Source organism: Sebastes fasciatus, chromosome 5 (assembly GCF_043250625.1).
Source record: "Sebastes fasciatus isolate fSebFas1 chromosome 5, fSebFas1.pri, whole genome shotgun sequence".
NCBI classification, from domain to species: Eukaryota; Metazoa; Chordata; class Actinopteri; order Perciformes; family Sebastidae; genus Sebastes; species Sebastes fasciatus.
Window position 1 is genome coordinate 33,239,741 of NC_133799.1, and position 15,533 is coordinate 33,255,273.

The 15,533-nt window shown below is 40.4% G+C and overlaps 1 protein-coding gene across 12 annotated transcripts in view; it reads left to right on the forward strand.

Annotated features, from left to right (window-relative positions):
• Window positions 1-15,533, forward strand: part of mcf2l2 (MCF.2 cell line derived transforming sequence-like 2) — a 149,905-nt gene that overhangs the window by 37,671 nt on the left and 96,701 nt on the right. For 10 of the 12 annotated variants that reach the window (XR_012594082.1, XM_074636861.1, XM_074636862.1 and 7 more), the window contains exons 3-11: window positions 4,388-4,502; window positions 5,006-5,096; window positions 6,207-6,326; window positions 8,490-8,606; window positions 8,731-8,880; window positions 10,606-10,730; window positions 10,849-10,963; window positions 12,815-12,934; window positions 13,864-14,055. Coding sequence is in view for 11 of the 12 variants with exons in the window: in XM_074636861.1 (XP_074492962.1) it covers window positions 4,388-4,502; window positions 5,006-5,096; window positions 6,207-6,326; window positions 8,490-8,606; window positions 8,731-8,880; window positions 10,606-10,730; window positions 10,849-10,963; window positions 12,815-12,934; window positions 13,864-14,055 (1,145 nt within the window). In the remaining variant the exon portion in view is untranslated. The remainder of the gene's footprint in view (window positions 1-4,387; window positions 4,503-5,005; window positions 5,097-6,206; window positions 6,327-8,489; window positions 8,607-8,730; window positions 8,881-10,605; window positions 10,731-10,848; window positions 10,964-12,814; window positions 12,935-13,863; window positions 14,056-15,533) is intronic. The other 2 variants (XM_074636859.1, XM_074636868.1) reach the window with 1 other exon arrangement.

Genomic DNA, 15,533 nt, shown 5'->3' on the forward strand with positions numbered 1-15,533 from the left:
CACTATATTGTTCACTATTTTGTCAGACGTGTCAGTCTCAGCTCCAGAGACTGACACAGACTGTGTTCACAGACTGAATAAGTAATGTGCAAAATTGGTGGAGTTGCCCTGAAACAACACACCAGCCACATCTAATCTGTTTATATTGAATGTTACCACACACCCCAGTCTCCCCTACTATATAGGGTCTTTTAGTGTCTACTGTAAGACTCTACTGTATTGTCCCTTGTACCATATGGTACAGTAGTAAGACCCTCCCCTCCCCTAGTCTATAAAGTCTGTTACAACAGGCTCTGCTCCTCCCTACTGTGAACCATAAGGTGCCAAAAAACGTCATTAACTCCCTCCCTCGTCTCTCCTCCACCTCCGTAGCGCTCCATAAATGGCAACAAGGCTCTGATCCACCTCTAATGGTATTTAAGATTACTACCGACGTCTTCTTATTCACAGAGACGCTCCTGCTGTCTCCCGCTGTCTCCCGCTGTCTCCCGCTGTCTCCCGCTGTCTCCTCCTTCTCCCCTTTAAGCTCATAATGGAAGTGAAACTGTTTCACTTTTATTCCTTCTGATACCTGTTGTATCATCAACACAGGTCACCGGAGGAAGTCAAGTCAAACTTTATTTGTATAGCACATTTAAAAACAACCGCAGTTGACCAAAGTGCTGAACTTGTACTTAATGAAAATGAATACAAAGCAAACAACAATAAGAACAGAGTAAAAACAATAACCATAATGTGCACATAACAGCAGAAAAAGAGCCGCAGCACTACAGAAAATAAACTTAATTAAAAACACCAGCGAGAAAAGATGGGTCTTCAGCAGCGACTTCTGTGGTCTCAGCAGTTTTAATATGAAGCTGTTCCAGAGATTAGGGGCGGCCGCCGCAAAAGGCTCGGTCGCCTCTGTTTTTGAGTCTAGTTCTGGGAACATCCAGGAGCAACTGATATAGGTCGACCTCAGTGCTCTGACCTGAGTACGGAGGTGCAATAGTTCTGAAAGATAAGGTGGTGCCAGCCCATTTAAAACCTTAAAAAAAGCCAAAAAATCGTCAAATCAATCCGGAAACGGATGGGAAGCCGGTGGAGGGAGGCCAGAACTGGTGATCACGTTTTCTTTTTCCAGTCAGAAGGGCGAGCAGCTGCATTCTGTAACTGCAGCCAGCGAAGAGACGACCGTTGTAACCCCACATATAAAGAATTACAGTAGTCTAACCGAGAGGTAATAAAAGCATTATGGGTAACTCTCAAGATCCCTGGGAGACAGAAAGGCCTTTACCTTAGCCTTAGCCAAAAGCCCACCTCCCCCCCGGCACACAGTCTGGGTGCCCTCAGACTTTCCAGATGTGTTGTGGCACAGCAGCCTGCATGGTTCTCCGGGGATGCTTCTCATTCCTTCTCTCAGTCCTCCTCACAGCAGCCAAAATAACAACTGTTTTCACAAATCCCCGTCTCAGCAGTACTTGCCCTCGGAGTTACATAAGTTTAACACTGTGGGCCTGCTTTACTGCCTTCACCACATGCGTGTGTCTACTGCGAGTGTGTGTGTGCCTTCTCAGTAGGAAGTGGGCTGGTATTTTGGTGTTTTTCTTTATATAATTGTGTCACATGTGAACTAGAACCATTCTTCACCTATACAGTGGTAAAGTGATCCTATGTGATGCCTCCTGGTGTCTTCAGGTTACTTTTTAACTTTCTGCAGGTGGTGCTCTTTTCTTAATCCGTTCTGCCGTGGTGGCTCTCACTTTCCTCTTTGCCAAAGACAAAGCCCGTCACTGTTTTTAGTCCCAGACTCCACAGCCAATGTAAAAGCATTCATAAAAGAGAGTCTTCCTTACAAATGACACACAGGTCCACACAGGGTAGAGGTTTCTCAAATCTGTGTTAACTTATTTTTTTGGCCACTTGGGGGCAGCACAACCAGCTAAAAGCACAATAATGGAACACCTTTACTCACTTTACCCCTGAGAGTTGATATGACTAACCTGTTAGTATCCAGCAGACATGGAGCAACATTAGCATTCATTTTGAGTCGTGCCTCTGGGCCACCTGATGAATGCCAGTTCAATATTGACTCCCCTCTCCTCTCAGCTCTGTTTTGTTTCATTTGACCCATTTTTCATATTTAAGTTGAATTTTTGCACATACATAACACCACACAAAATACAGTTAATGACAAAAAAACAAAACAAGAAATGTGCCAGGAAAAACAATAACAAAAAAGGAAGACAGAACTAAACTAACATAATTTTAAAAAATACAACAAAAGTTAAGCAACAACAAGAAGCACACGAAATGAGCAGAAAAACTAACCAAACACTGGAAAACAATCCAATAAAAACAGTGAAATACATACAAAAAAAACAGTACAGAAGAAAAGAAAATATATCTAAACATATCAAAAGATAATAAGACATCATGAATTAAATGTAATGATAACTTCCTTTTAAAATTTTCCAAGGATAACGAGCTCTTGATAACATTTATTTTGGTGTTCCATATTTGTACACCACGATATCTGAGGGAGTACTGGCCATGTTCTGTTTTTTAAAAAGGCAGGTGAAGATGATTAACCTGTCTAGTATTATGTGAATGAATTAGATTTAAAGACACATATCTGATGAATATTTATGTCATAAACTGAAAGAATGTTCACGCACCTGAACAGTGGAGCGGAAGCCTCCTTAGACAAAGTTGCCAATCTTACAAATCGTTTTTGCAACAAGTAAAGATGATAAAGATCGGAGGGGGTATGTATTTGCCCAAACAATATTACCATAAATCAAATATAGGGATAAACCATGGAATAATATAAGGTTAATAAACAAGAAACATTTACGAAACTTCTTAGTTTGACTTCAAAGTTTTTTTTACAAATAAAATGTTTATGTTTTTTAATTTTTCATCAACTAAAATGCCTAAAAAACGAGTGTGAGAGACTTGAGAAATTTATTTCCCATCAACTGACACTCTCGCATAATCCCTAACATACCTCCTGCCCCTTCCCGCAAATATTAAGAAAACAAGGTTTCCTACTAATCTGATTAGAAATACCAGTACAAGGGTTTTCTTTTTTTGTTGCTTTGAATAAAAACGTGTTCCCTCTTCTGCTGAGGCAAATAAAAACCCTGCATGGTTAAAATGTAATATAATGGAGCCTGTGATATATTCTGGTCACCTTGCTGGGACTATATAGGTCCATATGACACAACACTTTCCTACCAAGCCTTTCCAACACCAATAAGACATGACACACACTCTCCACTCCTCCTGCAGCATGTTACTGTACGTAGAGAGACTTCACCATCTTCAGCAAGATGTGAGGTTGAAAGACGTCCGACGAGACTGTGGGTGACAGAGCAGAGAAAATTAAACCTGTTTTGTGTCAAAATTACTTCCAGATACTTCACTGCACTTCACATGTGTTGTTCTAAAAATGACACACACATCCTGAGTGTTCTCTCCACAAGTACCACAGTGTTTGAGGTGCTGCGGGATGTTTAGCTCAACGCTGCCATCTTGTGGTTGGTCTGCGGAGGCAGAAAAGTCAGACGGCTTCAACTATAAAGAGATGAATAGTTTTGGTTTCCTTATGGGTTGAACTTAAAGACAAGAAAGGTGGTACATTATGTTCATGCAAAATACATTTATTATACTTTTTGAGATAAGGACAATCAGTACAAAGTGGTTTCAGACACCATAGATTAAAATCAAACTGAGATGAGGTATAAAATGATGTACGACAAGACATCAGGTATATAACATCATATAGCTTCAATGAAGAGCTGGAAGAAGCTGAATATGCAATAAATGTGGTACTGTCAGACTGTGTGAGGCTGTAAGGCTGAGTTAATACTTAAAGGGGACATATCGTGCTCATTTTCAGGTTCATGTTTGTATTTTGGGTTTCTACTAGAACCTGTTTACCTGCTGTAATGTTGAAAAAACACATTATTTTTCTCATACTGTCTGTCTGAATATACCCGTATTCATGCTCTGTCTGAAAAGCTCCGTTTTAGTGCATTTCAACGGAATTGCGTTGCTAGGAAACAGCTTGGGTCCATGTTTACATCCTGTCAGCTGATGTCATTCACATACACTGCAACATGAAATAAACTGGGACACATTTAATATGTTTACGTTTAAAACTGTGAAATGGTCTAAATATTGTATATTTTTGACATCACAAATGGACAGAAATCCTAACGGCTTGTTTCAAACGCACAGTTTCTGAATACGGGCTGTGTGTATTTCTCCGTATATTGAGCGTTTTGAAACTTTCACAGTATTTATTTATCACTTAAACCCAATTTATAATATAAAAGACATGATCAAATCTCACTTTTTGCAATATGGGACCTTTAATGTGTGTGGTGTTTTTGTGTTGCAGGAGGGCGAGGGAAAGATGGCGCCCCCATCATCGTCTTCCCAGAGTTCTCAGGCTTCAGTGAAGTTCCGGAGGAAGACTTCCTCAACGTTGTTACTTACTTAACCAGCATACCCAGGTACACACACATATGTACATACACATTAAACTCCATTTTCACTGTGGTTCTCCTCATGTGGTCAGACTTTTCAAGTTATCCATCAGCCAAAAGAAGGGCTCACTTTGCTCACTGGGCCCATATTAAGGGCCCCTTTTTAGCCCTCTGTCTGTACAATGTGTAGTTTTTCTATACTGACCCCGGAAATTCTAGTACTTTGAATTAGTGCAATACTTTAGGAATACTCAACATTAAAACACAAAACTGATATATTGAAAGACTTCTAATGTTTTTCTACCAACGGTGATGAACTTCTTGGTGTATTTTACATAAAATATACAAGATGTTTGTGCTCCTCGGCTGAGCTCTGCATGTTCACCGTCAGTAAGCAAAGTAGAGGATTTGATTTGACACGGCTACACAGACACAAACACAGACACAAACACACACACACACACACACACACATACATGCACAAAGCAGCAGTCAATTTAACGTGTCTTCTTCTCACCTCCTGTCTCCAGCCTGGACGCTGCCAGTATCGGCTTCATCATCATCATCGACCGGCGGAAGGACAAATGGAGCTCAGTGAAGGCCTCGCTATCCCGGATCGCTGTAAGTTCTCCAAGACACATTGGTATTCAAATCATCATATAAATACATATATACAGTAGGTACTGTATGTACATATACGTAAAGATATTTATATCTAATACTGTAAACAAGCACCATTTCAAGTGCAATCAAATAAACCACCAACAGAGGTAATTTGCAGAAATACTTTGTATTTAATCCTGCAGTTGGAACTATAAATACAATATTTATGCATCTTCTGTGTGCGCTTGGATGGTAAAAGCAGGTATGGGTGAGGCCTTTCTCCTGAGAAAAAAAATGATAATACTCCGCAAGAGTGCGACCATCAGAACTGCGCCAGGATGAACCAGGATGAAAGCCCATCCACCTCCCCTCCCACCCGCCCTGTGTTTCCCTTTCACTCTTTAAACTACGTCACCACAGCACCTTCCCTGAGTGTTTATCATTGATGTAGATGGGTTTACATTGTAGTTCATGGAACGCCCGGTGCATTTCATACCGGCGCTAAAGGGTGCCTTGTGTGGCGATATCACAAAGCATTGGTGTTTTGACACCCTTGGAATGAGAGCGGGCTGAACATGCACACACACATGCACACACACATGCACACACGCATGCACACACACACAATTTTGTGTAGCAGTATTTCTCTTTAATAATTATCAGTAATCTGACACTATTCAACGTTGCTCTACTAACAAGCATGCAGTCATCATTAGACACAACGATTTCATCAAGACGATGACACATAGATTTAAAATGAGTCACCGTGGTGATGATTTGCAGTTTTAAAATAGACGTTAATCTTGAGCTACAAGGCCGCGGCTAATCAATGACTCAGTTCATGTGCTTGTTAATGACAAATGACGAGCGGTATGATTCGTGTCTTATGAAGCAGCAGTGTTTACTACATGTGACCCGTCACTGATGTATGATTTTTTTAGAATAAACTGCTGTAATAATTTGGTCCTTTTAATGGACAGACATATACATATGCATGCACATGTCTGTCTCTGTACCGGCTGGTTGGTGTAGCCTGGCTAAAGCAAATTACTGAATGAATGAGTGAATGAAATGATGGGATGGCTTATAGAGTTGTAAAGTAAATTCACATGTTGTTGTGTTATATAGGGGGCGTTTCCAGGAAACCTGCAGCTGGTGTTGGTGCTGAGGCCGTCCAGGTTCTTCCAGAGGGCGATAGCAGACATTGGGATCAAGCTGCACAAGGATGACTTTAAAATGAAGGTACCGGTAAGCATGCTTCAGTACCAACCAAATAAACTCCATCAGCTGCAATCATTGGGAAACAAGTAGAAATGGTGGTTCATTAAAGACGTGAGGTTTTTAACTGAATGCACGACGAATAAACGATGCATGAAATACAATATTTCTATACATGTCAACCCAACTGGATTAGACATTTGCTTGTGTCAGGAACCAAACTGGTAAATGTTTTGACATTACATCTTCATGAGGTATACTCAGCATGTGACCAAGAAGGTCCACCTGATCGGACACAGGTGTGAATCCCAGGTTGACATACATATAAGTACATCAATACAATCATCAAATTATTTACAATGTTTAGAACTCCAAACTCTTATATATCAGTAGCAAAACAATCGATTGGAGCCTTACAAGCAAGATCCTGTCAATATACAGCAGTGTGATAATAAATCCATCTCACCTAAGCACATGGTACAACTGTGGTTCACTAAAAAAAAACATTCAAAAAACAGTGTAATAATGAAGTGCAGTAAATTAACAAACATCAGTACGCATGAGTAACCCGAAGAACTGGACATTACAAAAAAGATCTAATATCAAAATCCTTGTTGAGTCTCTGAGGAGATTCAGGGTAGACATTCCCACGATCTCAGCCCCTACGGGGGAGTGATTGATAGAATGCATCTCTTCAATGCTCCTCAGGGGCATCATAACCATAAATGTTATAGATTATAGATCTATATTAATAGCAAAAACATAACAGGAAATGAGCAACAGGAGCCATAAAGCAGTATCCTGTTGCACCCCTAAATCACAACCCTTGGATTCTTTGTCAGACTGTGTTTAAAGACAGCAGCGCTGGGTTCAATTGATTTTAAGTTCAGGATATAGAACTGCCTCGGAACTGTCTCAATGAACAGGATATAAAACGTGTTATTTTAGTGCCATTTCAATTGTAAATGGTTTGAATTTAAACAGGTACTCCAGTGACTTAGTATTTCACTTTGTTAAAGTTGGGGGATTCACAAGAGACAGAGTTCAAAAGAACGGTCGAAATTGACGCAGCAGAGGCTGATACATCTTGACATTTAGTCCCTAGTATGAGATTCCAAAAAGACTGCATCCTGCTCTTCCCATAATGTGGGTGTGGGGGAGTGGAGGACACAGGGGAAAACACAGGAAACCACTGCAGCTCAGCACTGAACATTAATAAAAAAATGATCATAAATCCCTCAATAATCCCACATTAAGACACCAAGACCTTGAGGAACAACATAGAAAGAGCAATGCTGTGATTTGGAGATTTCTGCAAGAATTGCATTTTTTGGCGATTAGATGGCGAGCACTTCTGTTGTGTAAACTGCTCAGAAACCCCCTTATTGTCAATCTAGCTAGGAAAGCCATCCATTCTCTGAATGCTCTAGGTCTGTAGTTTGTGATTGTAAAGTTTCATGAGGCTGTGATTATCCTAGAGGTCACCACAGGTCATTTTATACAGTGAGGTCAAGTTTCAAAAAATGGTCTCACTACAATGAAATGGCTACTATGGGGACTAACATCATCACACGTGAATACAGTTGGGCTCATTGGATCCACAAGAGTCTCAGCTTTATAGTAATACCCAATTTATGTAATTCCAAGACTGTTTATGGACCCCAGTATGCAGAAATATTCAAACACATCATTTTAGAACAGGAGACAATAACACATTTATACTGCATTCAAATCACTGCATGTGATTATCATAAAGTGGGCATGTCTGTGAAGGGGAGACTCGTGGGTACCCATAGAACCCATTTTCATCCACATATCTTGAGGTCAGAGGTCAAGGGACCCCTTTGAAAATGGCCGTGCCAGTTTTTCCTCACCAAACTTTTGCCTGATTTTGGAGTGTTACTGAGCCTCCTTCCCGACAGGCTAGCTTTACATAATACTTTAATTTGATTCCTTTCATTTCATATGATATCTGAACATTCTCTCTAGCTCTAAAACTCAACCCGCTACAGTCTCTGAAAGACAGTTAAAGTCGTCCGGGACCGCCCGGGTCTCAGGGGGTCAAAGAGACACAGACTAGACATTTCTCTGTAATTTAGAGTTTGCTACTGAACCGCAATTACAATAGTCTCACTTTTACATAATTTAGGTCCCGATTAAGCACCTGAAGTGATGCATTGAATGTGTTTGCAGATTGTGATGCTGAACTCTCTGTCGGACCTGCACGGCTACGTGGATAAAGGCCAGCTGACTCGGGAGCTAGGAGGAAGCCTGGAGTACTGTCACAGTCAGTGGATACACCACCGAACTGTGAGTCAACACACAGTAACACCGTATACCTTCATTTTAATGCTAGTGATTGGCAATTTCCAAAATTAAGTTGCATTCTAGGATGCTGGAGGTTCACGCGTGGATCTTTTTTTTCTCTCTCTAGGCCATAGAGAACTTTGCCATGACAGTGAAAACCACAGCCCAGATGTTACAGACGTTTGGGACAGACCTGGCAGAGACGGAGCTGCCCAATGACGTCCAGTGCACCAAAGACCTGCTCACAGCACACACCGACAAACACAACAACCTCAAGGTGATTTAGTACATGTAATACACCGACACGTACTAACACGGACAAAGACATTCATGCTGGTTGGGGTGAAACTGATTTGTAACTGTGGAGCTCCAAAACAAATCACAGCTTATGAATGCCACCTCATAAAGTTGAAACCAGGCGGTGATAACATGGTGATAAGTTTCCTGGTAACGAGCCAAATAAAACAAATGCTGACTTGCTAGAGAGGGATTGAGAGTTACATTAGTGCCTGGTCACACCAGAAAGGGACAGAGCGAAGAAAGTGAAAGTGGTGGTGGAAGCTTGGTGACCTTGTAACGACTCGGAGCTCATGCACGGTTGTGGCTAAGTTAGTTTGTGACAAAATGGATAAGAAAAGGAAAAAGCTCTTTTCACGTATAGCTTCTCATTTGGCAGAGTATAAAAAGTTTGCACTACTGGGTGCAATACCTGTCATGGTGTGTGTGATGGTATGGACCATTATGTACGTGGACTGTGTATGTGTTGAAACATCTGTTTCTGTGAAACTGTTTCCCTGTCTTATGTGGAATCCAGGAATAGTCCAGGACATAGTTCCCCACGGGGACAATAAAAGTATATCTTATCTTATCTTATGTTATACATTACAGTTAATGGAATGCAGGTGTGTTTCATACCGGCGCTAAAGGGTGCCTTGTGCGGTGGTATCACACGCCGACGGCCGTGACAAAGGATTGGTATTTGACGCTCTGGGAATGAGAACGGGCTGGTTCCGTAGTATAAAAAGCTGGTGGATCAAACAAACACAGGACTTTCACTCAGGGGACCGCTTTGTGAAACCAAAAGTCAACGTTGACTTATTTTACCTTACTTTTGTTCCTTTACTTACGTAACATATGTAGTTATTTTAACCCAAACCATGATCTTTTCCTGAACCTAAGTCATTACAAGTCGTTTTGTTGCCTAAACCTAAAGTTGTTTTGCTTTAATTGACAACGTTAAGTTTCACTTTGACCACGTGGTAGGTGCAGTTTGGCCAATCTGAAGCATTACAATGGTTGTGATAACAAGTGATAACGCCCGTTCAATCAGCTGATAACATTCAAAATGGGTGCTCTGTTGTTTTTCACGAGCACTTGCAGTTGCGTTTGGCGTTGAGCACGTAATTGACACACTCAGTTCCAAGGGCAGTGGTACACATTTCAGTCAGTTCTTGTAAAGTTATCATAGACAACAGGAAAGCCTTTGATGCGATGGTCATCTTGTTCTCCATTTTGTTTCAAATACTTTTACATAGCTAAATTGGATAAGAAAAACGACTGTGTTTCCATTTCCCGAGGGAATCGGAATAGGCGCAATTTGAGGTCATTTTGTTTCTCTCCACGTTGTCATTTCCATGCATCAGAGAACAATTGTGTGAAGTTGAACCTATCTCAACTTCCCTTAACTTTTTGAATCTGGTGTGCGGCACCAGCATGTTCTACAACCCTGTCGCATCTCCAGTGTTTGAATCTGTACGCGTGAACAGAGGTCACAGTACAACATCAGGAACATTAGCTATGAATGCCTTTGGCTGTTATGAGCTGCAAGTTGCAGCAGCCCCTCGACAATATCCTGCATCGCTTCCCTTGTTTAGAAGTCTGCCAGCTCTGCCTGCTGACTATGTAATAGTTGTAAATAGGACCTTACACAAACAAACACGTGCCTGCTGTTTTACAGATAATATTAATTTTATTTTCCGATGCTTGTATGTCTCTAAACCAGGATGAACTGAAGCTGGCGTTGAAGCAGGGCACCACCTTGTTAGGTTGTATCAAGGAGCAGGCGGCCAAGTCAGAGAACCACAAACTCAACCCGGACGAGCTGGAGAACCAAACCACTGTGGAAAGGTGACAAAGCTTTTCTTCTATATTTTATTATGCATCTCAGCCTATGATATATTATGGCAATGCAGTCCTATAGTGACTCTCAGTGTGTTTGTAATGAAGTTCCTGTTGTGTGTTTCAGGCTCCTAGCCCAGCTGGATGAGACAGAGAACGCCTTTGAACAGTTCTGGTGTAAACACCATCTGAAACTGGAGCAGTGCCTGCAGCTACGTCACTTTGAACAGGACTTCAGAGAGGTACGGTATATCTGTAGATCTGTTTGTCTCTCTGTCTGCCTGGCTGCCTTTGGCCTGGGTCTCCTCTTGAGACAGCTTCAGAAGACTTCAGCTGTAAAGTCACACTTTGAAAAACATATCCAACCCCTGTGCCTCTGATGTCCTTAGAGGACAAAAAAACGGTGTGTGTGTGTGTGTGTGTGTGTGTGTGTGTGTGTGTGTGACGGCCATAAATGATATATTTTTAATTTTTTTTTAACCAACATCAGTGCTGATCATAACTACACAATATCAGGGCTGTCAACATTAACGCGATAATAACGCGGTAACAAAAAATTATTTTAATGCCACAAATTTCTTTCACGCAATCGATCTTTCGGAGGTTGTAGCTGGCTCAGTTTTAAAACTAGAGTGAAGATACTGGTATCATATGAAACTAGAAAATGTGAGGAATCCATTGGTACCAACGATGTTGCATCTATAATGTCAGGAAAGATGTTAAATAACCCTCCAAACAATTTTCGGGAGGAAAAACTGGCATCGACATTTTCTCTGACCTCAAGATATGTGACTGAAAATGGGTTCTATGGGTACCCACGAGTCTCCCCTTAACAGAAATGCCCACTTTATGATAATCACATGCAGTTTGGGGCAAGTCATAGTCAAGTCAGCACACTGACACACTGACAGCTGTTGTTGCCTGTTGGGCTGCAGTTTACCATGTTATGATTTGAGCATATTTTTATGCTAAATGCAGTACCTGTGAGGGTTTCTGGACAATATCTGTCATTGTTTTGTGTTGTTAATTGATTTACAATAATAAATATATACATAGAGTTGCATAAAGCAGCATATTTGTCCACTCCCATGTTGATAAGAGTATTAAATACTTGACAAATCTCCCTTTAAGGTACATTTTGAAGGGATAAAAAAATGTGCGATTAATCGCGATTAAATATTGTAATCGATTGACAGCCCTAGTATTTATGTATTCCTTTTATTAACATTCAAATTTATTTATTTATTTTTGAATTTATTTTCTATTTACCTTAAATTAATAAATTAATTTATAAATTATTAAATTGTATATATTTATTTATTTTCCTTTTGCATTTTCTTCCCTATTTATTTCCCCAAACTTATTTATTTCTGTATTCTTCTTATGAAAATTAGGACAATATTCTGGAAAATATTTGTCATTGTTTTGTGTTGTTACTTGATTTACAATAATAAATATATACATACATTTGCATAAAGCAGCATATTTGTCCACTCCCATGTTGATAAGAAATGAATCATAATGCTAGGAGGATTTTTTCGTCTGGGATATGTCAGTGATTAACAGCAGGTGTTTGATGCATTGCATAGTACCACAATGATGGAAACCAGGAGAATAGCATGTATTAGCCCCAAACTGGGCAAACAGGAGAAAATGGCTCAGTCTGGTGGGAAATAGTAAAAAGTCCAAAGTTGAAGCCAGGGCTCTAGATTAAAGCCTGATATAATAGATGCTGTAACGGCCGTGGGATCAAACATGATGGTTTTAATGGGTTTCAGTGTTGTGTCCTTAAAGGGTCTGAGTGTCTGTGTTTTGGCTGTGTATGCAAGCTAAAATGATCGAAAAATAAAAAATAAATAAGCCAAAAATGTGTGGTGGGTTAAGAAAACACTGAGCAAACTGAGTCAGTTTGGACGTTGCTTCACGTCCTGCAGGACACCTCCTGTTCTAAAAGGTTCTGTGCTACGTCTCTTATTGCATTATGTTTCATTTCTAACATTCGATATGATCATTTGAAGAGAAATATTATCACAGTGTGGATGAGTGGGTAACATCATGGTTTTCTCTGTGTCTGCTTCTGTCTCCCTCTCCAGGTCAAAGTGTCTCTGGACAGTCTGATGGACAGTCTAACCAGCCTGTTAGATATCGGGGATTGTGTGGCCAGAGTTGAACACCTGCTGAAGGACCTGAAAACACTGGAGGAGAAGGCTCTGGTCAGTCAACACACACACACATCTACGACAGTACTCTATTGTGCGCCAACTCAGGGACCACTTTCTATTCATCCTGTCTAAAGGCATTATAAGTTGTAACTAATGACTTTATTAATATGTCAATGCTTTATAAATCACTTACAGGTCATTAATAAGAACAACTAAAACAATTATTTGGGCTGCTGCTTGTTTTTGCTCCAGCATCACACGTCGGTCGTCATGGAAACCCTCCAATGGACCAATATTAATTTATAAATATATATATTAAATATAAATATTTACAAACTACAGACGTACATTATTGTAAGAACCATGTACTAATTACTTATTAAGACATGTAATAGCACATCCCTTACTAACTTGTACTGTTGAAAACCAAGAAATTGTGACCCAAATATTAAAAAAAAGTATTTATAACTTATTACCTTTTATCAATTATTTGTTGACATTTATAACCTCAAGCTTAATGTTTACTCCCCTTTATTTTTACTTGTTCTAACTTCATTATTACCCTCCATTAATACATTATTAACATTTATAACTGCAGGTTTGATGGCTCGATAGAAGGAGAGAAACTGTTAAACCCTTTATTAATGATTTTATTTGATTTCTATAATGTTGTCAGACGCCTGCTGGCAGCGTTCTCCCTCACTACTGGACCCATTTCTAAAACTGTTTTCCCCCATTAGTCACTTAGACACAAAAACATGGAAAATAGGGTCCAGATTGAAAATTACATTACAGCTTAGGCTATTAATCCTTGACCAGAAAACAATATCACACATTTTGTATTTTGTAAAGCTTTAAAGCAAATATCATCGGAGACGCAGATAGATGCCGCATCTGCGTTCATTTACCTCGGTATAGATACCGAGCACAAGTTGAAACACGCCGTGATGTCCTGTGAATCGTTCTTCTTCTTCTTCCAGCCCACGCTAGAGAAGGCCCAGCTCCACGCACTGCACGGTGACCAGCTGATCCAGAGCAACCACTACGCCGTGGACTCCATTCGACCCAAATGTGTGGAGCTCCGGCGGGTCTGCGACGACTTCAGCAACGAGTCCAAGAAAAAGACGGACGTCTTGTCCAAATCCCTGCAGATCCACGTGGGCATCGATAAGGTGAGAATGTGATGCGACTCAAACGCGTCCACAGACGTCACGTCAGAAACACAAGTTGGATTCCTCTTTAAGTTATTTGACCGATTGTTGATACAAAAACACGGAATAAGGCAGCTTTAGCTCCGGGTTTGCTTTATTATCATCAACTCAACTTTGAACTTTTCAGATCGCCTTGACGCCTTTATTCCTAAAAGGCAACAGGCATATGTTGTATATATACTGTATATATATGCGGTATATGTGAACTCTCATCAAAGCATCATTGGTGTCAGGTATAAGCCACAGATGACAGAGCTGCTGTGCAGAGGAGCTGAGCTCCCTGGGCTAAGAGCAGCAAGAGAGCATTACAATCAAACTGATATACTGATATGTAATTTGCATAGTGATTGAGCCTGTTTGAGTATTAGGTGGGGTGGCGGACACCGTGGTTACTGTGTTGCTGTGGTTACAATCAAATAGCAATAAGGCCGTTCAAACAGCAACAGCGACACATCTATTGTCTCGCCTTCATTCATCGACTGCATATCCAGCTGCTGTTCATACTTCATGTGCTTTCTGTTTGCTTCCACTTCCTCCACATCACCTCTGATTAGAATGTTTAAAATCCTGTTGAACACAACTCGCAGCAAAATGAGAGTGAATATTGAACATTCATTAGGTGGCCACAAACACAACTCCAAATGAATAGTATGAATAGGGTTGCTTTCTGTCTGCTGGATACGTTAACAACTATATGCCATAACATCTTTAGAAGGTGGTAGTGTGTCAGACGTGTTCTGTTCCCCCTAATTGGCCAAAAGATCAATTAATGAGTCACCAAATGGTATTAAGTGATGAGGCAGCAGGGAGAGTTTCAATGATTTAAAACGTCCAAAAACAGGTAACAGAAGTAAACCTGAAACCAAACGCTGAAGAAACAAAACACTAGAAACCAGGTCTGGTATGTAATGTTGATACGGCAACGACGACGAACCAACAAAGAATAAAGGAATGAGTAAAAATAATGATTGACTAATTTGGGGAAGTGGGAACAGGTGAGCTGGAGGTCAGGTGACTGCAGGGCTAACGAGGAACAGGTAAAATAGGCTAGTGGGAAGACACCCAAAATTTTTAGATACCCCTACCGGAGGTAGAACAAAGCACAATAATGTTTTTCATATTCTCTTAGGTCTCCCATATATGAAATGGATTCTTGTATAAAAATATTTTACTGCAAAAGTGGTTAAATTGACAGATATTGTGACATAACCCATAAATAAAAGAAACACAAAATGAAGCCAGGCCGAATGGGAGATGATGCACCAAAGCTCATGTAATTTCATAATGCATGCTCTGATTGATCCCAAATTCGGTGTGGTAATGGCCAGGGGGTTCCTCTATATGTGTGAGGAAAGAATGTGAATATATTGATGCATTGAGGAAATACAGTACTACAAACACATAAGTACAATAAGCGGAAGTATCAAATTTGAAGGTCT